This window comes from Aethalodelphis obliquidens, unplaced genomic scaffold, assembly GCF_003676395.1.
Source record: "Aethalodelphis obliquidens isolate GAN/ISIS:26980383/991018 unplaced genomic scaffold, ASM367639v1 scaffold13, whole genome shotgun sequence".
Classification (NCBI taxonomy): Eukaryota; Metazoa; Chordata; class Mammalia; order Artiodactyla; family Delphinidae; genus Aethalodelphis; species Aethalodelphis obliquidens.
The window spans coordinates 29,826,722-29,852,103 of NW_020837957.1; the positions used below are offsets into that span (position 1 = coordinate 29,826,722).

The window sequence follows — 25,382 nt, forward strand, 5'->3', positions numbered from 1 at the left end:
TGATTTTTTAAATCACTTCCTTATTTTCTAGTATAACTAGATGTTTCAGGTTCATCTAACATCTGCTTTGCTCCATCCCTGGTATTAGCCATTTCTTTGAGGAGCCCTGGTTCGTCTTAGTGAAGAATGGTATTAAAGACCAAGATCTAAGTACTAGGTATGATCTTTGCTGCCAGTATCTTTGCTTCTTGGTCCTTTCAGTGGACAGAATTAAATACCTATACCTACATACTTACACACATGCACTGATATATGCACACACACCCCATATGCATATTTTAGAAATCATAAATTCATACCTGAGATCTCCAGTTCCATTCCATGTCCTCAGGGTTCTTTTCTGTCTTCTTCTATTCCGTATTTGTATGTCCTTTCTTCCTCTGTGAGATCTCCAGCTCCCAGGAACATCAATACATTTGTTCAATAGCTTCAGTATTTTCCCGTACGACTACAATAAACAAATCTCTAAAATGAGCTCAGGATTCACTTGTAATTCTTTCCTAGCCCCCACCCTGTCCAAGACTCAGGGTGTGTAGTCAAATATTTGTTCATAAGTGTCTAGGCTTCCTTCTTTCCTGGGCTCTTTCCTTCCTTTTTCTTCCCTCAGTGTGGCTATGGTATTCATTTGAAGTACAATTAGATTCATTTGTTTTATTTTGCTTTAAGTTTTTGATTTTCTCCCCATTCTTAGTGGTTGAATTTAATTTTTGAATACGTAGAACATAAACATGCTTTCAAGTATCAAAATTATGCAAATAGGTATCCTCAGAGAAGGGATACTCTCTTCACATTCCTTCCACCCTATTTCCTCCTATCCTTGTAAGCCACCAATTTCACTGTTACCTGGTTTCTCCTTCTGTGTTTCTTTTTGTAAAGATAAGCAAAAATGGGCTTCCCTGGTGGCGCAGTGGTTGAGAATCTGCCTGCCAATGCAGGGGACACGGGTTCGATCCCTGGTCCGGGAAGATCCCACATGCCACAGAGCAACTAAGCCCCTGTGCCACAACTACTGAGCCCGCGTGCCACAACTACTGAAGCCCATGCACCTAGAGCCCGTGCTCCGCAACAAGAGAAGCCACCGCAATGAGAAGCCTGCACACCACAACAAAGAGTAACCCCCGCTCACCACGGCTAGAGAAAGCCTGTGCACAGAAATGAAGACCCAACGCGGCCAAAAATTAATAAGTTAAATAAATAAATAAATTTAAGAAAAAAAGATAAGCAAAAAAATGTATGTATCCTTGTTTTCCCTTTTTTTGTACGTAAAAGATAATACCCTATGTAAGCCCTCCTGCTTTTTCTAAACTTAGTCGTACCTCCTAAAATTACTCCATTTCAATTCACAGAGATCTTCTCTATTATTTTTTTTTAAAGCTGCATAGAATTTCTTTGTGTACCTGTACCAAAGATTCTTCAATCAATGTCCTATGCTTGAATCTTCGGCTGGTTTCCATTATTTTGCAGTTTCAAATAATGCTGCAAGAGAGAATTTTGTGCGCATGGATTTTTGTATTTCTGGAAGTGGATCCACTTCCTTGGGCATTTAAATTCCTAGAAGTAGGATTTCTGGGCAAGGGGTAAATGCATGTATAATTTTGTGTTTGTATTTGTATTTCCCAACTTCCCTCATTTTTTTTTTCCATTCCCACGGTGATGTATGAGGGTGTCTGTTTTCCTCATATTATTGCCAGAGGGTAACTTGCTATTGGTAAGAAATTTACTTCCATTAATTTCTCTTATTAGACATCTTTCAATATGTTTAAAGGCCATTTTTTATATCTCTTTTTGTAAATTGTCTGTGTTTTGTCATTTGCCCATTTTTCTATAGGCTTTTTTTCTTTCAGGTTTTATACGCTATTTATAAATTAGGGATATTATCCCATTAACTGGAATGTAAGTTGCAAATATTTTCTTCTAGTTTATCATCTGTCTTTTGACTTTGCTTATGCTGTTTTTTGGACATATCAAAGTTTTTAAATTTTTAGTCCTTATATTTATCAATCTTTTTCTTTTACTGCATCTGGATATTTAATTATAGTTAGAAAGACTTTTCTGATATCTGTGTTATAGGGGAATTCACTCATGTTTTCTTGCAGTACGTGTGTAATTTATTTTTTACATTTAGATATCTGATCCATTTGGAGTTTATTCTGGTGTATGGTGTGAGAAATGGACTTAAATTTATCTTTTTTCAAATGGTTATCCAGTTGTCTCAACACCATTTATTAAAAAAAAATTATATTTGCCCAGTGATGAGAGATACCACATTTATCATATGCTAGACTGTTATATGCAGTTGGCTCCATTTCTGGATTTTCTATACTATTCCATTGGTCTATCTATTCATGTATCAATACCACACTTTTAATTATAGAGGCATTATAGTATATTTTAATATCTGAAAGGGTTAAATGCTTTCTTGTCAGCTGTTCTTGCATGTTTATTTTCCCATATGAACTTTGGGATTAACTTATCTACTTCCAAACAAAGCTCGTTGGAATTTTTCTTGAAATTGCAGTGTTTACTAAGGGAGAACTCACATACTGATGATGTTGAAACATCCTAACCAAGAACGGGGATGTCTTTCTATTTGTTCAAAACTACTATTGTGTCTTTTGGGAATGTTTTATAATTTTCTTCATATTGGTTTTGAACATTTATTATTAGGTTTATTCTGAAATATTTTTTCTTTTTTGATGCTATTGTGAATGGGGTCTTCTCATCCATTATATCTTCTAACTGGTTGTTATTTGTATATATGAATGTTATTGATTCTTGCATGGTAAATTTATATCTTGCTACCTTTTGTAATTCTTTTATTGTTTGAGATAATTTTACCATTGATTCTCTAGGGCAGAAGTCAGCAAACATTTTATGTAAGGGACCAGAGAGTAAATATGTTAGACCTGATGGTCTAAAGGTCTCTGATGCAACTACTCAACCCTGCCATTGTAGTGCAAAAGCAGCCATAGACAAGTCAGAAATGAGTAGGCGTAGCTGTGTTCCATTAAAACTTTATTTAAAAAACAGATGAGGGGCTGAATTTCACCTGTGGTCCATAATTTGCTGACCCCTATTCTAGGGTTTTCCAGGTATATCACCATCTTGTCTGCAAATAGATAGATTTACTTCTTATTTTCTTCTGCCTCATTGTTTCCAGTAGTCTAATTACACTGGGTAGTAACTCCAGAGAATGTTAAATAATAGTGGAGATAGCAGGCATCTGTTGTTCCTGACTTTAGTGAGAATGCTGCTAGAGTTTCCTCGTTTCGGAGCTGACTTTAGGAGTAAGGTTCATATATTTTGTCATGATGAAAAAATATCCATCCATTCTTTTTGTTTTTTTTTTTTTTTTTTTTTGCTGTACACGGGCCTTTCGCTGTTGTGGCCTCTCCCGTTGCGGAGCACAGGCTCCGGACGCACAGGCTCAGCTGCCATGGCTCACGAGCCCAGCCGCTCCGCGACACGTGGGATCTTCCCGGACCGGGGCACGAACCCATGTCCCCTGCATCGGCAGGCGGACTCTCAACCACTGCGCCACCAGGGAAGCCCTCCATTCATTCTTGTAGCACAAATGAAACTATGAACAAAGCTGCTCCAAGGTGCTATCAGGGATATTAGGGAGCAATTAATTGAGACCAAGAGAATAGAATAAATAGATCATAAGATGAAAATAAACAAAAAATTTAAACAAAACAATCAAAACCTTCTTAATGGTTACGGATTGGTAATCAAGTCAACTTTCCTATGTATAGCTTTCTTTAAAAAGATATATTTAATTGGCAATTTCTTAATTTGTTTTATGAATCTCATTATTTATTCTCTAATAATCCTGCTTTGATTATTAAAACCTCAAGTTAACAACTTTAAACAGAAATATTTGAATTCAAGTGGGTACCAACATTTATACACTACTCTGAATGGGTCTGTCTTCCTGTAACTATATTACAGAGGAAGGAACTGGGAAGAATATAGAAACAAAAAATAGAATAGGGAAGATTATACTGATTTTGTCACTAATTAGTCACAGAACATTGGCCAAGTCACTTCACCTCTCCTTAACTCAGTTTCTTCATCTGTAAATAAGGCCATGGGTCTAGATGTAAAGATCCATTTATCTGTCGATGGACATTTAGTTTGCTTCCGTGTCTTGCTATTGTAAATAGTGATGCAGTGAACATTGGCGTGCTTTTTGAATTATGGTGTTCTCCAGATATATGCCCAGGAGTGGGATTGCAGGATCATATGGTAGCTCTACTTTTAGTTTTTTAAAAACTAAATGCCCATTGACAGATGAATGGATAAAGAAGATGTGGTATATATACACAATGGAATATTACTCAGCCATAAAAAGAATGAAATTATATAATTTGCAGCAACATGGATGGACCTAGAGATTATCATACTAGGTGAAGTAAGACAGACAGAGAAAGACGAATATCATATGATATCATTTATATGTGGACTCTAAAAGAAAGTTATACAAATGAACTTATATACAGAACAAATAGACCCACAAACATAGAAAACAAACTTATGGTTACCAAAGGGGAAAGAAAGGAGAGGGATAAATTAGGAGTTTGGGATTAACATACACATGCTAGTGTATATAAAATAGATAATCAACAAGGACCTACTGTATAGCACAGGGAACTCTACTCAATATTCTGTAATAACCTATAAGGGAAAAGATTCTGAAAAAGAATAGATATAGATACATGTATAACTGAATCACTTGCTATACACCTGAAACTAGCACAAAATTGTAAATCAGCTGTACTTCAATTTTAAAAAAGCATTAGCATCAAAAAAAAGGTCCATTGTAGCTTTACAATCTTCTGCTCATGCTTACCTTTTTATAGCTTTCCCCCTCATAGTTATCATTATGATTTAAATAATCATCTTCTTGAACCTGTTTCACAAAGTAGGGCCCAAGTAAATATAGGAATAGACACGAAGGCATAAAGTAAATAAAGTAAACTAAGTCAGTTGAATAAAGTAAAATACCTACATGTTGGTGGTATTTTTCTTTTTAATCAGTGCTAATTTTTAGGCTTTAAAAATTGTTCCACACGATCAAGGATCATGAACACACAATCAAGGGTTATTAGACATCCAAGGAAAATCTCCTATGTGGAAGATAAAGGCATGATAGAAATAACAACTTGGGGACTTCCCTGGTGGTGCAGTGGTTAAGAATCCGCCTGCCAAAGCAGGGGACATGGGTTCAAGCCCTGGCCCAGGAAGATCCCACATGCCACGGAGCAACTAAGCCCGTGCGTCACAACTACTGAGCCTGCACTCTAGAGCCCGCGAGCCACAACTACTGTGCCTGCGTGCCACAACTACTGAAGCCCACGTGCCTAGAGCCTGTGCTCCACAACAAGAGAAGCCACTGCAATGAGAACCCCGCGCACCACAACGAAGAGTAGCCACTGCTTGCCGCAACTAGAGAAAAGCCTGCCCGAGCAACAAAGACCCCACGCAGCCAAAAATAAATAAATTAAATAAATAAATTTTTTAAAAAAAGAAATAATAACTTGGAGAAAACAGAGTGTGCAGAGAGAAGACAACTTAAAAATAACTATCATTCATAGTCTCAGAGAGATAAGAAATGATACCATCATCATCATGTAAGAATAAGAGTCTATAAAAGGAACATTCAGAGAACAGAGAACTTTTCACCATGCTAATTCCATTCATATTATTCTGCTCCTTTTGGAAACGTCTAAGGCATTTTTGCCTATGCTCATTTTTACATTAAATAAGTCACCTTATAGTTTTAAATGTTTTATGTTTCAGTCCTTTTTCCCTAAAGATTCCTGATAGATCTTTGAAACATTGCATGAATAGGCAATTGAGACAACATAGGATGAATTAATTTAGATCTGCAATTTAATTATAAGCCAATTTACATTTTTCTTATCTCACAATTTATCACTACAATATACAGCCACACCGTTGACCGTCGAGCAATGTGGGAGTTAGGGGCACTGACCCTGCTGCCCAGCTGAAAATCAGTGCTGCTTTCTCTGCCTCAAAAACAAAGGAATTGATCAATGACTCACCTGAGATGAAAGGTGAAACAGTTTGGATAGAATCAGGACTCAAACCCTACTTCTTTTGATTCCATATATTGTGACCCCTTATCGAAGACAAACTTTCCTCCAAACTTGTTAATTTAAAGACCTGCAAAATGAAAACACAGGTACTATATTTACTGAGAAAAATTTGTATGGAAGTGGACCCACTCAGTTCAAACCCATGTTGCTCAAGGGTCAACTATATTGGTAAAACAGTATGCATTTTCAGTTTTTTAAAAATTATATAAATGAAAATAGTAAAGACTTCATTGGCCTTTTTATAGCTTTTTTATTTCATATCTTTCTGGCTTTATTATGGTTTTCCTGACACACCAAATTCTAGCAGCCTTTTAAATTTCCATTCTGGTGGATAGCATAGAGTGGTAGAGAATCCAGGAATCAGACAATGGCCAATAGTCATATAAAGGGACTGGGGAGCAGGACCCTAGGCTGGCCATGGAATTGTGCAAAGTTCTAGTTCTGTGAAGGAGGCCTGAGAAGACTCAGCATAGTGTCCAGTCCCAGCCGGGGTCAGGGCAGCACAATAATTCTAAAAGAGAGATGGTGGTATTCAGTTGAATAATGAATCAAACTTTCCTTTACGGAGGCCCAGGAGCTGTGTCTGGTTGACTGGATCCCACATACAAGTGGATGACTGAGAATTTAGCCTGTCAGGTAGGGCATCAATACTGTAACTACTATTTGAATCAGAATTTGCTTAAAAATGATTGGAACTGAGCATGCAAGTGTGGGGCACAGTGGACCAGACAGAGAACTGAAGTGAATGTAAATGTAAAAGTAAATACAGAAATAAATGTTATCAGAGACTTGGCGCCTTATAACTCCCTAGCCTGTGTTTGTCCTTACATTGTTAATTTCAAGATGGTGGGGACTATCTTCTTTGCTTTCAAATTTCTTGTAAGTAGGTTCCCAATACATGGGTAGCAGCATAATATCAGTTTATGTTTTCTCCCTATCGTTTCCCCTTTCCCTTTCCCATTCATGGAGCAAGCTCTATGCTTCATTGTTTCAGCTGGGCTTGGTAGGATGGCTTTATGACTTTTGATTGTCAAAGCTTAAACTGAGACTGGGGTTTGAAGAGAATAAAAAGATCTTGCCTGAGACAGGAGGAGAGAGGGGTTCTTTAGCTGCAGAGTGTACCACGTCAGCTAAATGCTAGGTTGGAAGATCCTAGACTCATCCAAAATCTCCTGGCATGGAAGGAACTGTGCAGGCTGAGACAATGACGCTTTAGTCACAGATAGTACAGACAGAGAACTGATAAATGAAGGGGCCTCTACAATTCCTTAGTTATGTATGAGACCCCAAAACTTTTGCACCCCCCAAAAGGAGGAAAGCCTGAAAAGACTAAGTTTATTTTTTTTATACTTAAAGTTCATTTAAAAAATATAATAGGTTCAAAAATAGTTCTGGGATAACTGGATATCCACACAAAAAAGAAGAAAATTAGACAACTTCATACCATATGCAAAAATTAACTAAAAATGGATCAAAGGTCTAAATATAAGAGCTAAAACAATAAAACACTTAGAAGAAGATAAAAGATAGATCTTCATGACCTTGGATTTGGCAATAGATTCTTAGATATGTCACCAAAAGCATAAGCAACAAAAGAAAAAACAGACAAATTGGACTTGGTCAAAATTAAAAACTAATCTGCATTAAGGGACATGATCAAGAAAGTGAAAAGACAACCTAAAGAATGAGAGAAACTACTTTCAAATCATATATCTGATAAAGATCTAGTATCCAGAATATATAAAGAACTCTTACAACTCAACAACGAAAACAACCCAATTTTAAAAAGGACAAAGGACTTGAACAGACATTTCTCCAAAGAGGATACACAAGGGCCAACAAGCACATGAATATGTACTCACCATCATTAGTCACTAGGAAAATACAAATCATTACCACAATGAGTATTCAGACTCACTAGGATGGCTATGATCAAAAACCCAAACAATAACAGGTGTTGGTGAGAATGTCAAAGAATTGGAACCCCCATTCATTGCTGGTGGAAACACAAAATGGTTCAGTTGCTGTGAAAAACAGTTTGGCGGCTCCTCAAAAACTTTAAGCATAGAATTACTATATGTCTAGCAATTTTACTCCCAGGTGTACACCCAAAGGAATTGAAATCAGGTACTCAAGCAAATACTTGTACATGGATGTTCATAGCAGCACTATTCACAGTAGCCCAAAGGTAGAAAGAATCCAAATGTCCTTAGCTGACGAGTGCATAAATAAAATGTGGTCTATCCATACAATGTAACATTGTTCAGTCATAGAAAGGAAGGCTACAATGTGGATGAACCTGGGAAACATTATGCTATGTAAAGGAGGCCAGACACAAAATGTCACTTATTGTATGATTTCATTTATATGAAATATCCAGAATAGATAAATCCATAGAGAAAGAAGATTGGTGGTTGCCAGAGGCTGAGGGGAGGGGACAGTGGAGAGTAACTGCTTAATGGGTATGGGGTTTTCTTTTGAGGTGATGAAAATATTTTAGATCTAGATACAGGCGGCAGTTGTCTAATATTGTGAATGTACTAAATGCCACTGAATTGTTGACTTCAAAATAGTTAATTTTATGTTATGTGAATTTCACCTCATTAATTTTTTTTCTGAAATGTAATAGATGATATATTCACAGGGTGAAAAATATAAAAGGTACAAATTTATTCAGTGCAAATATTTCTTCCTGCCTTTCACCACAATTTTACCCTTCCTGCAACTAGTCAATATGATCAACTCCATGAGTATCCTTCCAAAGATATTACATTCATCTATAAGCAAGTAAGTATATATTGCTCACCTCTCCACTCCTTTTATGAATGGTAACACATTTCACATACTATTCTGCTCCTGGTTTTTTTTTTTCTGCTTAATATTATATTTTGATATCATTCTATAGTAGTACGTACAGAATTGCTTCATTATTTTAATGCATGTACAATATTCCATTACATTTATTTAACCAGTTTTTCACTGATAGGAATTAAAGAATATTCCCAATTCCTTTCTTTTACAAAGATGCATTATATCTATGACATTTCACTTATCTGAGAGTACATCTACAGAATCAATTCCCTGAAGTGAATTACTAGGTCATAGGGTATGTGCATTTGTGACTATTTTAAAGCTTTTGATCAATTATTTTATAGTTTGCTCTAATTTACCTGCCCCTCAGAAATATTAATTTAAAAATTTCATAGTATGTTTTAAAAAATTTGGGATCTTTGCCAATCTGGTAGGTGAAAATTGTATTTTAGTGTAGTTTTATTTTGTATCACTTATCATGTGTGACAAAAAGCATTGTTTCATATTAATTTTAATTTTTTATTCTATGAACTATATTTCATATTATTTACCCATTTTCTATTTAGCTATGGTCTTTTTCTTACTGATTTGATGTACTTTTAGGAAAATGAACCACTAGTCTATGAAATAAAGTGCAATTGTTTCCTACAGTTTTCTTTCTGCTCAGTTTATTGTGTTTTTTGTCATGAAGAAATTATTTTTAGTAGCCAAGCATCAATTCTTTTCTTCTACAATTTCTGGACTTTAATACTTGTAAAAGTCTTCCTCATGCCAAGGTTATAAGATAATTATTTCATGAAGAATTATTTTATGTTTCCTTCCAATAGTTTTATAGTTTCTTTAAATTTCTTTTTTCTTTTTATTCATCCTTTGATCAATTTGGAAATTATTCTCTTTATTTTGTTTGGCTTATGAGGTATGGATCCAATTCTTTTTATTGAGATGATGCAGGATTAAAGAAAAATAAGACTTGGTTTCTTCCCTTGTAATGGTTACTGCCATTTAAATAAATTAGCATTTTAGGAGCTGTGACAGAAATCAGAACAGTGTGCCTTGGGGACACCAAAGAGAGGAAAAGAGAGTCCAAAAAAGGCTTCACAAAGGAATGTATCTCCAATACTTACTGATCAGAATTAATGCTCCTATATCCTACTGGAACTCTCTTTTATCTTGACTTCTCTGATTCTCATGTCTCTGCATTCCCATACTACCTTTTAAAGTATTCTCACTGTCCTGGCTCCTTTTCCTTCCTTTATCCTTAAAATGTAGGTGTTTCATAGGATTACACTCCTCTTCTCAACTGCCCATTCTTCTTTTTAACTCTTATTCAGTTCCAAGGATTCATCTGTTTTGTATATGGAAGACCTCTAAATCCATGTATATTTTTTCTAAATGTGTGTTTGAAACTCTTATTATATTTGGAATTTTATATTTATTTGATTATTTGCTTAATATCTGTTCACCTACTAGACTGTTCTGGGTTAGGACTATTCTGTTTTTCTCACCTATGGCCTCAGTTCCTGGCACACAGTAAGTCATTAACAAATATTTTCATATGAATAAATGTTTAATACTAACCTTTTTTCCTATGAACTAGATCTTAATTTTCTGATTACGTACTGGGCATTTCCACTTGGTATTCCTCTTAACACTCCAAAATATTTGTTCAGGTTAACAAACATATGCCGTGTGCCAACAGTATATAGGGCCTAAAGATATATCTATTCTAAAGAAACAAAAAGCACAATTGTGTGTGTGAATGCTTTTAATCAGTATGACCTGCTCCATCAGTTTGGGGTAATAGTCACATATCATTTCATATCATTTATTTTTCCAATTAATTGCTCAGTTAGGTCCTTATTAGGAAAACCTGTGTCTTACCCTTGAGGCTGCCTTTCTCACCTAATTCACCGAAAACCACAGGCAGTAATTTAGCCCAGAGAAGTTAAAAGTTGTCCGTCTCCAGGTAAGAGAGGGAACTACTGCCAAAACTCTTGGGGTACTAGCTGCTGTTGCCATTGCAAGTTGGCTGTCCTCAGCATCCTCGCTCCCCTGTCATGTCGTCCTGGGTGCACAGCTTGTAGAGTGGCTGAAGCATGGACTCCCAAAGTTTTTCTATGCTTTGATACTGTTCCCAAAGAACACGGGTATTCCCAGATGGCTGAATTTGGATGGCCTTCATGACTTAGCCAAGTACTGTGCGGGAACCAGTTCTCCTTGTGGCCATGAGGCTGTTTTTGAACTAGTTCACCAGCCCAGGCTTCCTATTTCCCCTGGGAGTTTCTCTTTAGGATCCCGAGCTTATAAGACGGGACTATCTCAGTCTATCAGAAGGTTCTAATAATATGGAACCTCAAAAGGAAAGAGGTTGACATCTCAGTCTTTCTTCCCAGAAGGCAATCCTAGGCAAATTTTCACATTATCAATTTGGGCTAACTAGGGTTATTTGGAGGAATGGTCTTGTCCAGATGTCCTGTTACATACTTTCCCCATTCCAATGGGTACCAAACTCTCCTATAAATGTGTCAGTAAGAAGGGCTTCTCAAGTGCTTCTTTTCTAAGCAAAGATGAACTGTTCCTTGTGACTAGAGGTGTTTACCTTGTCAGAGAAATGATTGGCTGTGTCTCTTTAAAAAAGTTTTAAGATCTGCCTCCCCAACACCCTAGTTCTACATTAATAGAACTACATATGAACATAAGTAGTACAAAGAGGGGAGTGATTAACTTTGCAGGGAGTGGGGGTGGCAGTGGGGGGAAGTGGTCAGAAAACACTTTGGGGTCGGAGACCATCAAAGCTTCAGCTTAAAGGACGTTAGGGCAGAACGGGATTGGTATTTCAGGTAGAAGGAATAGCATACTCGAGGGAAAACCACAGAGGGGAATAGAAGTGTGTCCTGGGGCAGAGGTAGAGTATACCTGTTGGAGGGGAAGAGTGCCAAGTTAGGAATTCAGAGAGGTAGGCAGAGCTTATATCATAACTGCCTTTCTGTAAGATGCTAAGGGTCTTGGGGTTTATCTTGGTGATGAGGAGCCAGTGAGGAATTTATTCATCTGCATCTCAATATCTTTCCTGACAAGGTGTGCCATTTGTGTGCCCCTGCTCTCTGGGAAATATTATTATCCTCTCAGGCACTCAACCAGGAAATTTCGGAGTTAATAAAAAATTTTTCTTCCTACTAAGTAATGATCTCACCCATCCCCACCCAATTTGAATCCACAAAGTCCTTTCCTTCCTGTTTGCTCTGTGCTGCACTCTCTCAGATGCCCACAACATTTTACCTAGATTATTTCAAGAGTGTTCAAACTGGTTTCTCTACTTGATGCTTCGCTCCTTCAATCTGCCCTACACACTGCCACTAGCCTGGTCTTCCTTAACTGATGGCTGAGGTCACTACCCTTCCCCCAAACCTGCAATACTCCCTCTTACATGCAGAATAAAATCCCACGTGGTTAACTTAGTGTTCTAGATCTTCCATTAAACATTTCATCCTTTTCTCTCATTTCACACCCCTTCTTCTTCTTTTTTTTTTTTTTTTTTTGCTGTACGTGGGCCTCTCACTGTTGTGGCCTCTCCCGTTGCGGAGCACAGGCTCCGGACGTGCAGGATCAGCAGCCATGGCTCACGGGCCTAGCCGCTCCGTGGCATGTGGGATCTTCCCGGACTGGGGCACGAACCCGTGTCCCCCGCATCGGCAGGCGGACTCTCAACCACTGCGCCACCAGGGAAGCCCTCACACCCCTTCTTGAACCTCCATCCACACCAGAGTTAATCATCTTCCTGAATCTGCTTTGTACCTTCTTGTCTCTGTAGCTTTGCTCCTATTATATCTTCTCCTAAAGCCTTTTCTTCCATCCATTTTTCAAGGCCTGGCCCAAACCACATCAGCTGCATAACATATTACTCCAAAATTTAGTAGTTGAAAGCAACGACCAGCATTTATTATCTCCTACAGTTTGTGTGAGTCAGGAATTTAGGAGCGTCTCGGTTGAGTGTTCTGGCTTGGGATGGTTCATGAGGCTGCAGTCATCTGAGGCTTGACTGGGGATGGCAGATCTGCTTCCTAAGCTGGGAACCTGGTGCTGGCTCTTGGTAGGAGTCCTCAGTTCTTCCCTAGGGCTATTTGTTCTCTGCACAGCTGGCTTCCCCAGCAGCAGCAATCTGAGAGACCAAGGCGGGAACCACAATGCCTTTTATGATCTGGTTTCAGAAGTCACATACCATCACTTTTGCCATACTCTTTCGGTTACACAGACCAGTCCTAGCATGAGGGAGATTACACAAAGGCATAAATACCAGGAAGCAAGGATCATCTGGGATAGTGTTGGAGGCTGGCTGTCACAACATCTCTTCAAGAGGCTTTCTAGATTCCCTAGCTCCGTATGCCCCTCTCCTCCCTATTCCCAATAGTTCAAATTCTTTAAAAATCAGAGCTCCTGAGGATCTCCCAATTAATTCACACTTAAAAAAATCATTTAGTATTATAAAGTATAAATCCGAAAAATTGCTTTGGTTAATTATCAAAGGACACAGTGCTAAGGAACCTTCTCTAAAATCCTAGGTTGACAGAAACTTCATTGTTTGGAACTCATATTAGTGAGAACAGAACATTCCTTTCTTGCCTGGGGGGTGTATACCCTACAGGTCACTATGATTTAGAGAATTGGCTTCACTTTTCAGTGCAGGGGTTTGGACACAATACTCTACGTTAATCTTAAATTTATCTTTCAAGAAAATAGAACCACTAGTCTGCTTCTCAAGCCAGGTCTGATATTAACCCCTTCACATACAGATCTGATTTGCTCTGAGCCTATTAAGTACTGTTTTATTTAGAATCTACCTAAACGCTTCCCTTCCCCTGATACCATAATGATCCCCATTTCCTCCCTGTTTTGGAGACATACCCACAATTCCTCTGCTTCCTCTGCTGTGTGGGGTTTCCTTTGCTGCAGTAAGTTAATAAACCTAACTTTGTTGGGTTACAGGTTTGTCCCTGGTGGTCTTTATATGATGGGCTTTATGAACAACTAAAATTATTTGAGCTCATTATTAACTAATTTCATTTTTTAAGAATCACTCATGCTTCTTGAACAAGGGTATCTTTTAGAATATCTTGCCCAATGAGTCATTCTTATCTTTCCTCTGAACTATAGTCTACTTCCTAAATATATCTTTTCTTTGAAATATAATCTATTTACTAATTAGACATGTTTTGCACTAAACTTGCATGCCCTTCCTTCAGTGCTACAAACTCCAAGATGATACAGTCACTTTCTCCCAAGGTCCCTAACACTTTCACAGTACTATGCAATTTATTAGTGAATTAGTAACTTTCCCTCTTGTCTTACTGAGTGACTCTTGTAATCTTTATTAGGCAACTACCAATTTATATTGAGAAAACACCTAGGAAACCACTGTTTTGTGGGCTACTTCAGAGTGGGCTACTTTAATATGTGTATTATGCAAGGTTTTATGTACTTATTTTCTGACTGACACACTTGCTTTTTTCTCATTTCCTCAACTAAAGACAGGGACTCGCTAGTCACTGTACATACCCGAGTCTAAATGCTAAGGATAAGAAATTCTGTATCATCGGGCCTGACAGAAGAATGCTGTAATCTGTAATGCCCTTCTGATTCTGAGAGTAAGGCCAGCATTAATACAATGCACTCTTGTTATGTCTGAGTGTCCCTCTGCAAAGAACAGTGTTTCTCAAACTTTTTGTTTGATCAGATCCACATTAAGAAATAATTTTTTTTTTTTTGCGGTGCGCGGGCCTCTCACTGTTGTGGCCTCTCCCGTTGCGGAGCACAGGCTCTGGACGCGCAGGCTCAGCGGCCATGGCTCACGGGCCCAGCCGCTCCGCGGCATGTGGGATCTTCCTGGACCGGGGCACGAACCCGTGTCCCCTGCATCGGCAGGCGGACTCTCAACCACTGCGCCACCAGGGAAGCCCAAGAAATACATTTTGTATCACTCCTCAGGACACACAGATATAAAAGACTGGTATAAAAATTTCTCAAAACAACTCCTTTACATGTAATGCACTCTCAGATTGTTCTATTGTGTTCTATTCTTCTATATTTCATTTAAAAAAAAGAAGTGGTGGTCTCCATCTATCAAACCGATATCACAATCCCCTAGAGACTATAATCTATGGTTTAGAAAACACCGGCTTGGCAAAAGGTTTTTGATTTGTAGTCATTCTTCCCACATTTCCGTACACCTCGGAGAGTTCCAGACAGCTGTTTTCATCTAAAGGATTACTGTGCCCTCAGTTTTGTGTAAATGCTCTGTGACGGGGCCGTTTCCCTTCTTCCTGGCTCCTTTAAGAGGGTGGTAACGGCCCATCCTGGAGGTGGAGTGGCAGGTCCCACGAAGCCCCCGGCGCAGGCCAGGCCCGCTTTTCCAGTTCGTGTGAAAGCCTGCGCGTGTGTGCGCGCGGAGGTGGGGGGTAGGGGTGAGCTAGGGGCGACACACTGACCCAGCAGCAGCCAGGAGGAGCAGAGGCAGGCCCAGGGCCGTCTCCGAGCCCTCTTTCCCAGAGACCCTGCGAGGGTCCACGCGTGCGCAGACTGCGTCCCGGGACCTTTCCGGCCTCCGTGGCGCCCGCGCGCGCTCCCCACGAGCCAAAGTCCGAGGTGGGCTCCGGCGCGCGGCCGGTGCGGCGGCGCGCGCCAGGGGGCGGTCCTGCGCGGCCGGCACTGCCCGCCCCCAGCGCGCTCCTCTCCTCCCAGTCTCCCCCGCGCTTCCTGCACTACGGTAGTCGCCGCCGTGTCCCCGTGCCTGTCCCCGTCTCGCTAGCAAAGGCTGTGCCATGGCGGCCTTCAGCAAGTACCTGACCGTGCGAAACTCCTCGCTGGCGGGGGCCGCGTTCCTGCTGCTTTGCCTGCTCCACAAGCGGCGCCGCGCCCTCGGCCTGCACGGGTAAGAAGGCCCGTGGCCGCGCCGCCTTCCCGGGCCCGAACGTGAGCTCCCCGCGCTCTCTTCTTCTTTGCCCGGCGGACGAGTGCCTTTGCCCCGCGAGGTCAAGCGGAGAGGGGGCCGGCTGCGGCCGCTGCCAGGCTCCAATGTCAGGATGTCCGGTGTCCCCGCGGCGCGGGCGTCCCCCGTGCTCCCTGCGCTCCGCCGGCCTGTCCGGCTGCTCACTCTGCCCCCGGGTGTGCGAATCTTTTTCCTGCGCTCGCTAGCAAACCCGTGCCTCTGCCCCGAGGCCGTCGCCCCTGATGTCCTCCCCTTTCTTGCATCAGCACCACCACCTCCTTTTTGCATCAACTTTATGGGTGTATTCTTGTTTTGCCATCTCATCTCCTGACAGACCGTGGATTTGCTTTGTGGACGTGTATGTGTGATTTGAGGAAGGGGATTGGACTCACGAGGCTGGAGGCTGTTGTCTAAGTCATTGGATGAGTGAGGTTTGGCACGATTCCTTAGTAGTTGCTGTTGAAAGTCGCGAGGATGGTTTGTGTGAACTATCCTGGGTCCATTTGGCAAAGTTGCTTTCTAAAGTGGTGTCCCCTTCGAGTTGGCCAGTGAACGCCCGAGCATTTCATCGGAAAAGCTGAATCGGTTCCGAGGTATTTGGAGGGCAAGGTTCGTTTCCCTGACTCGCAGGTGGAACGTGAAAGTGTGTTCTAGATAAGGATCCAGATCCCTTTTGATTATATTCCGCTGCTTCTCCCTCGAGAATTTTAATGTTTAAATTTAACTTTGGGAGATTGTAAGATTAGAGAAGGAAGAGAGAGAATTGAGTTACTGTTGTGGCGTTACAAGACATAACTTTTTATTTGCTGGGAGTCACTTTCCTTCAGCAAATGAATGAGAAAAGGCTACTTGCAACGCATTCTTGCTACTATTGGATATTTCATATTAAATCTTAGCATAGTGCTTTCATCCATTTTACTTCATTTCTTTGGGCAGGTACTGTTGCCTTCGGTTTTGACTTGCCTAATGTACCTTATTAGTAGTAGATTTTGGACTAAAACACTGACAAGTGGCCTTCCTTCCCATGAAGTTCTTACTAACCTTCCCCTGGCTTCTTTATCTTATTAGTCTGAAGCAGTGGTCTTTCTTTTCCTTCCCAAATCTGCTTAACAAAGTTGAAAATGATTTGCTTCTTTGTCAGGACAGTACAGTACCTATTCACTTTTCCTCTCTTCAGTTTGCTTTTAAAATGATTTATTCTGGAAAATATAAACAAAATTTTCTGTTAGATTGTGTGCTTTCTGATCTCCCAGTTGCAAATGGAAGTTATTTATTATCTGGGAATATGCCAATAGAAAATGCTGAATGCTATAAAATAACTTTGAATTACATTTTTACAGAGAAGTGTTTTAGTGCATAGAACAGGTGTTTTAGTATGGGAGAGGGGGATTTGAGGACAGCCCTAACAGCTCTGGCTTGCTTTTATGATTTTTTTAATTAAAAACTTTGTTTTATTGGAGTATTACATAGTTGTAGAAAAATACATATAAGTGTAGAGCTTGAAGGGTTTTCACAAATAGAACTCACTCATGTAATCATCACCGTCATCTGCACCCAGATAAAAATATTATCAGCAACCCAGAAGCTCTTTTCAAGTCCCTTCCAGTCACAGCTAAAGTAGTTACTGATTAATAAGGCCATAGATTATTGAGCGAGGGAAATTTTAAATATAATCTAATGGGAAATAGTAGCAATAATAGCAAGATGGTATAATGCAATCAGTTTTATTAAATAATTTAAGTGTTTATTCATTATTATATAAAATGCTTTACAAACACCTCTTTTTGAGAAACTTTGTAAACTTTTTGGGGGATTAAATTATGCAACAGTTAATTTACTGAACAAAAGATTGTTGTTAATCTTTTGCACTGGCAGTAGTGAGGAAAATCTTTATTTTACACATTAGTTTGTGGGAGGAGAGTGCAAATTATGAGCAGATAAGCATGATGTTTAAATTACTGAGGTAAAATGGTTGAATTACTATAAAACCATTAAGAATGGTGTCAAATCTATCTTTGTAGATAATATACTTCCATAATCATTTGGATGTCTTTCAGTTGCTATCTTTGGCATCATAGTTTGAAGATGAGAAAATTCTAACTTTATACTGGCTTGTCGGGTGACTATGGTAACAGGGCGAATTAATTTTACTATCTGGTGCCTAATGAAGGAACCTGTGAGTGCTTGACCTTTATTTGTCTATGCTATTGACAGTAGATTTGTCTTAGAAGATATTCCTTAGAACCAGATAGTTAATAAAGATAATAAAATCACTTTAAAAGTTACAGTGTCATTTTATTCCAGACATTGGGAGAATGAGTAATTTAATGTTCTGAATAATTTTTTAGTTACATATGATTTGACTGGGTGAAATTTACTTTTTATTATGGGAAATTTCACACACATTCAAAGTAAGCAGAATACTATAATGGGCCTCCTATACACTTCACACAAGAAGTGTCGTTAACATTTTACCATTCTTGTTTCTTACAGCTCCTTGCTCCCCGCCCCTGATTTTTACAGATGTTTAGGTAAAATTTATATATATTGAACTGTACACATCTTGTACATTTTTAAAATAAATGGATACAATAGTATAACACATGCCTTTCATAAACTAGAACGTTTTCATCTCCCCAGAAAGTTCTTTTGTATTCATTCTACATGACCACCGTACTAACCTTTTTCACCCTAGTTTTGCTTAATCGTACATCTTATTTTGTTTATTATTTATATGGGGAATAGTGGAATCTTTTTACTCATGGATAAAGGAGACCATGTATTTCAGTGCAAAGGAAGTATTGAATGTTGTATTACTAGGTGCTATGGGATGGAGAGGTGTGTGTGTGTGCGTGTGTGTGTTACACATACATTAAAAAATATATGACATCTTTAAGTGTGAATTAGTTAAAAATGTAAGATGATGACAATGCAGTGTACAGACAGTCATATATTAAAAATTCTGAGAAAGAAGAGATTAATGTGTTTGGGAAGAGTTAGGGAAGGTTTTATGAAAAATGTGAGCTAAGCCTAGAAAGAGGGTAGGAATGAATAACTGGAGATAAATTGAATGTCAGTAGCAGCCCTTATTAGATTTTTGTTGCATTTTATGGGAGGAAGAAGCTTGGTGGTACTCTTTCAGTTTAAACACAAATATAATCATGTTATTTCTTCATTAAAATCTTTCAGCTATTCTAAAATACAAAATTCTTAGCATGAGTGAATGATGTTCATGATCTGGTCCTTTGCTACTTCGACTCAGCCAGCCATATGGAATTAACACACTCTGAGTAGGACAGGCTCTGCCCAGCCGTTGCAGTCTTATTGTAATCACAGTCATCCCCACCACTTCTTCCCACCCTCTGATGTTTATTTTACTTCAAGACTCAGTTCAGTTAGCACTTTCCTGTCTTTTCCTGATCTCCAAACTGATGTTGTTGTCCTCTGCTCTCAGGCTGCTCTAAGCATTCCTCTACTCTAGTTACCACTCTGTATGGTAGTTTATTTTCTTGGCTTCTACCTGCATCAGACTGTGAGTTTCTGGAGGACATGGACTGAGTCATCTTTAAATTCCTAGTTTGCACACGTCATAGGATAGACATTCAGTAAGTATTTATAGGGTGGACAAATGATGTAGGATAGTTGAAGTTTTTTTTTTTTTTTTTTTTTTTTTTTGCGGTACGCGGGCCTCTCACTGTTGTGGCCTCTCCCGTTGCGGAGCACAGGCTCCCGACGCGCAGGCTCAGCGGCCATGGCTCATGGGCCTAGCCGCTCCGCGGCATGTTCCCGGACCGGGGCATGAACCCGTGTCCCCTGCATCGGCAGGCAGACGCTCAACCACTGCGCCACCAGGGAAGCCCATTTGAAGAATTTTTAAGGGTAATTGTCTGACAGGCAGTTGGAGATGGGGTACTAGTTCAAACATGAGTAAAGGCATTATCTTCAGAGAAGTGATAGTTGTGTACCTGAGATTATATAACAGGAACGGGGGGCGGGTAGGGAGGGGTAGGAAATCAGTGGGCCAGTATTATAAGGCAGGGAAGAGACCAGTCTACATTGCCAAACTATTTTATAATCTTAATAAAACCAAACAAAGAACAAAAACAGAACAAAGCAGTTTTCTTTCTCTTCCCATGAATGCTTGTCAAAGTTCAGATTTCTCTTCCTGGATTTCAGAACCTTCCTTTATCTGGTCTCACCTTACCTGGCTAATCTTTTATTCCATTGCCTGCCAGTGACTACTCTCTGTTCCAAATAGGCCAGTTTCTGCACTGTTTTCTGAACAGGCCACACTCATTCCTGGCTTTGGAGCCTTATTCATGATATTAGCCATACCTGGAATATCTCTTCCTGTATCCTCTGTTCTTCAACTCTTATCCTTTAAGGGTTACGTCAAGGTCACCTTTTCCATGAAGTAATTTTAAACAACCCCTTTTTAATCTTATGAACCATGTATTTAGGTGCTTTTCTTTTTTCATCTATTAATTGTTTGACTGGGTATGATCTAGTTGTTAGCCATCGGAGTGTAGCCATGTCCACCAGCTTATGGGGTCCTCCTTCGTCCTTTTTCAAATCCCCAATCTATAGATGGTAGGAATAACCAAATATTTTTGGAGAGTTTCAGGGAGCTTGTGTTTCTCTTAGTCATGCCTTACTTCTATGCTTCTGCTCTATTTTAGAACCCACTTGTATGTTGTCTCTTGAGCCTGTCATTTTGGTATCTGCCTTGATTCCTCCAAAGCATCAGTCACAAAGCAGTATTTGTAGTAGAGCTTTACTGAAAATTTGGGAGTAGTGGCAGGGATTATATTGCAACATAGGGAACAGCTTAAAATGGAGAAGTTCTTTTATTTACAAGTTTCTTGTACATTCCCACTGTTGGAAATTTGTTGTCTGTTTTCCCCTGAGCCTCAGCCCTGTGGCCTGTTGCTGGGTCTTTTCTGTACCCCTTGGATGTTTCCATATCTCTAGCTTCTACTCCCTGTACTCTGTCCCCACTAACCTCCCTACAGCTTTCCTGCATACTGAATTCAGCTTTCCTTCTTGAGATCTGCCCCTTTCATATCAAGCTTTAGAAGGGGCTGGCTTCACTTTTCTCAGTTTCACAGGCCCACTGAATGTTCTGCAAAGTACAGGCGTGTGTCAGGTGAGGGGCTGGAGTTGCATGAGACCCTTAGGATGAACCATGAGTGGATGTTGTAGGGTTCATCGCCATATGGATCCTCAGAATAAAAAGGAGATGCTTAAGCAGCTATAGGTAAAGAAGGCCTTAAAGGATTTGCCAGGAAAAGCAGCTCTATACAGAAACCAACTGATGCAGGTCATGTTCTCAGAACTGTGCAGCTGTCTGTGGTATGCTGGGGGTAACTGGGTACTGACTTTTTAATTATTATAATTAAACTTTTCAGCTTTGGGCACATTAGCATCATTGGCCAGGCATTCCATTTTAGGGCTTTTGCAGTTGCTTTTCCCCTGCCTGGAATTCTCTTTCCCCATACATCCTCACTGTTTTCCCTCCCATTTTTCTTAGAGCTGTGGTTACTGTTTGTTTTAAATAACAATTTTTTTCTTGCTACACATGTAAATGTTGTCTCCTGAAGTATATTATGAGCTCTTTAGGAGCCGGGCCCCTTCTACATGCATGGATAAAGCAAGTCTTAGAAATTTATAAAAATAGTATCATTATTTTATAACCTGCTTTTGACAGTTAACAATAGAGTAGAAACATTAAAGACAATTTTAAGAAATTAAAAATCACGTACTTTGGTGTACAACAGACACTAACACAGTATTGTGAAGCAGTTATACGCCAATAAAGATCTATTAAAAATCATGCATAATGTCATCACCATAACACACATATTGTTTTATTTTTATTACCTTTTATTATTTATATGCATATATTTTTACACAGTTATATACATGGTTTGCTATTTTCGTTTAAAGCATAGACATCATTCCTGTGTTTCTACATGAACCTCATTACTATATTTTAAAAGAAATACATAAATACTCCTTTGTGTGACTATATCATAATTTATTTTACCCTTAAATATTTGGTATCTAGATTGCTTCTGTAATTTTTACAGATAATACTGTGTGTGTTTGTGAGTGAACATTTCTGTCTCTGCTGAATTATTTCCTTGGAATAAATTGCCAGAATTAGGATTAATGAATGAAGGTTATAAGCTTTCTTTAGTTTTTGTGGAAAAGGAAAACATAAACATTCTGGAGCTACACAAATTCCACATATTACTTTTTAAGAATCGTGCCATAGAGTACTATGAATGAGTGCTAATTTAATTCTCTAATCATCATTAAGGGATGTTTGAATTTTTTTGGAGGGGGAACTACTTTAGAGATGTAAAATAATGTTTCAGGATTATTTTAATTTCCAAGAATGCATATTTTTATATGCAGAAACCTGTCTTTATTATGGAGGCACTCAGCATAGTATAAAACATGGTCTTTGGTGTTAGATATGGGTTCAGGTTTTTATTCAGCCATCTGCTAGACCTGTGATCTTGGTCAATTTACTCAGCCTCTTTCAGCCTCAGTTTTCTCATCTGTAGAACAGGGATAATAGTATTTACTTAATCAGTAGTTGTGAGGATCAAATGAGAAAATGTCCTAACTCAATAGCTGGAACAAAGCTCAGTAAATAGAAGATAGCTTTAGCTTTCCCTGTGCTTGCCAAAGGACAGCAAAACATCCCATTGTTATGTACTCAGTAACTATTGAGCCTTCATAAAAATTTTCTCAAATATGCCCACCAAAATCTCCCTAAAGAAACCTTTCAAACTGATAGACTCATTCAGAGTTGGAAAGTATTTAAGTTACTTTTATGTGACATGGTTTCAGTCCTCTGTGTTTTTTCAGTTGTTGCTTCCTGAATATGATACTCTATTTCTCCACCCCTTAAAGGGAGGTCTGAAACTGAATTCATTATTCTAAGTGTGGTCTGACTGACAGAGTGGAGTGGGCTGTTACCTGCTTTGTAAATCCAAAACTTTTGTTAAAATAGGTGAGGTTACATTCATTTTTGTGACAGTCAGTATCCTTCACTCATATTTTAGCTTGCACAATTGTTTTCCCTTCCTTTCCCCTTCTTAGCTTGCTGTGTTTGATTTTTTTTTTTTTAAACCTGGGTGTGGGTATTTACAACTTATCTTTGTTTGGGCACATCACTTTCTCCTAAATTTTTTTTCATCATGCACATTAAAAAAAAATTATTGGAGTATAGTTGCTTTACAATGTTGTGTTAGTTTCTACTGTATAGCAAAGCGAATCAGCTATACATATACATATATCCCCTCTTTTTTGGGTTTCCTTCCCATTTAGGTCACCTCAGACATTGAGTAGAGATCCCTGTGCTATACAGTAGATCCTGCACATTTAATTAGTATTCTTTCTGTATATTTTGTCAATAAGTTATCGGACAGGACTAAGTATAGAACAATGTATTTATGTCACTATAATCTTTCTTTTAAATGATACCTTTTGGGGGTTGTATTGGTTCTCATCTTTAACTTACCTGGTACCTTTTCACGCCTTTCCTTCTGGTGATATTTGGCACTCTGACGGTAGGGCTAGGCATTTGATCCATACTGGGCCAGTCAGAATCCTTCCTCCTCTGTGATGTTTCTGCTGTGGAGTCAGTGGGAAATGGTCTTCCTTTTTCGGTCATGGATGATGAATATCACCACCTTCTAATATGTTGCAATAAAATATAAACTGGAATTATTATTATTATTTTATTGGCCTCACCACGCAGCTTGCAGGATCTTAGTTCCCTGACCAGGGATTGAGCCCATGCCCACTGCAGTGGAAGCATGGAGTCAGTCCTAACCATTGGACTCCCAGGGAATTCCCTCAACTGGAGTTATGAAGAAGAAAGATAGGCTCTCTTTATAATTTTCTTTAGAGATATATATGGCAAATTAAATTTTATGCAAAATGGGTACTGTATTTCCCTATTGTTATTTTTTTTGGAGTGATTTTTTTACAGAATGTTAGAGTTTTTATAAGTGACATTTGTAGTCATTTCTACAAAAAATTAGACATAAGGCCCTTGCTTAAGAATATGGCTTTTATCATAACATTCTTTTTATGAGGAAATAACTTTTGTTTTAGGCATCTCTTTTAAGAATATAGCCTTCCATAAGCATTAGGATAAAATGGTCTGGATAACTGATGGTTGCGCTCTTCATTGGGAACTATTATGCATATTAAGATAGTTTGAAGCCTTGTTAGATAAAACTAGTGAGTGTGGTAAAGGTGTTTTTTTAAAAAAAAAACATGCATTTGTTGTTTGGCTAATTAGCAGTCCTGAATGATTGCAATTAAATTAATAAAGTATAAAATTGAAAATAAAGCTCATCAAAGCATTCAGCTAATTTGATATCTGTGAATAGACGTAACAATCTCACATACCACTGTAATGGTACCATAATAATAGACATAAACATGGGTTGTATGATTTACTCTCTGCTTAAGAAGTTATTGGCATTAATTTAGTGCCAATAGTTATCTGTTGACATTAAAAATAAATGTACTATGTGGAATGAGGCAGCTTCTCTAGGTAAATCATAATTTGGTTATTTAATCAGCATACTGTGTCTGTAGGTCACTGCATGTCGCTATTTAAAACATTTACACTTTCATAAACCTATGAAGTAAGGTCCTATAAATTTATCATACTTTAGTGAGTAGGACGTTCTTACATTTCAGCTTCTCTGAAATTAGGATGCAATTTACAGCCGACGCATCTTAGCTTTGATTAATATGGTATTGGCATATTGTTACATTTCCGTTTTACTGTGCATGTTTTTAATTTGCTTATAAAAATGCTTCTTGGTAATTTACATCAAACTCAATCTTCTGACTCCATATTCAGTGTTACTGTCATTCTTTCTTCATTATATCTTAGAGGTTAACTTAAGTTAACTTAAGTTGAGGTAGAATCAGATCTTTTCCTCATTCCAGAGCAAGGACTGGAGGAAGTAGGGTGGCATGGGAATCAATGAACCACTCAAAGAAAGGGACCCAAAGATCATGCACTAACTCACAAAACATCTCGTGCTTGCTACATGTCAGATGCTGGGTTTATAGAGATGAAAAAAAGGTCCTATTCTCGAGCGTTGCGGGGTATGATACAAGTCTGTACCTTCATTCAACATTTAGTGCTAGGTGCTGAGAACACACAGTAGTGAATAAGAGTAGGTCTGTTTCCTAAATGGATCCTGTAGTGAGAGAAGACAGAACCCATTTCATTTTAGTTTTGTATTGGGCACTTGGGAAGATTAAAAATCAAATTAGGCAAGATTTTTGCTGTTAAGAAACCCACAGACTATTAAAAGAGGGAATCCTGTGTCTGGACATTTCACACCAAATTTCTAGTTAAAAAAAGAAACTCCTGGTATATTTTATTTAAAATATTATTCTCCATTTACCTGTGATACAATTTT

At 38.8% G+C, this 25,382-nt stretch overlaps 1 protein-coding gene and 1 long non-coding RNA gene across 4 annotated transcripts in view; one reads left to right on the forward strand and one right to left on the reverse strand.

Moving 5' to 3' along the window:
* Positions 1-3,463: 3,463 nt before the first annotated feature.
* On the reverse strand, positions 3,464-15,874 carry LOC113624504 (uncharacterized). The gene is made up of 4 exons (XR_003434364.1): positions 15,770-15,874; positions 6,069-6,189; positions 4,853-4,912; positions 3,464-3,605 (listed from the first exon to the last, which is right to left on the reverse strand). It is a non-coding gene; the product is annotated as an uncharacterized LOC113624504 (long non-coding RNA).
* The window catches only part of ABCD3 (ATP binding cassette subfamily D member 3), an 83,000-nt gene continuing 73,241 nt past the window's right edge, over positions 15,624-25,382 (forward strand). Inside the window, exon 1 of one of the 3 annotated variants that reach the window (XR_003434363.1) lies at positions 15,624-15,858. Coding sequence is in view for 2 of the 3 variants with exons in the window: in XM_027114384.1 (XP_026970185.1) it covers positions 15,749-15,858 (110 nt within the window). In the remaining variant the exon portion in view is untranslated. The remainder of the gene's footprint in view (positions 15,859-25,382) is intronic. The other 2 variants (XM_027114384.1, XM_027114383.1) reach the window with 2 other exon arrangements.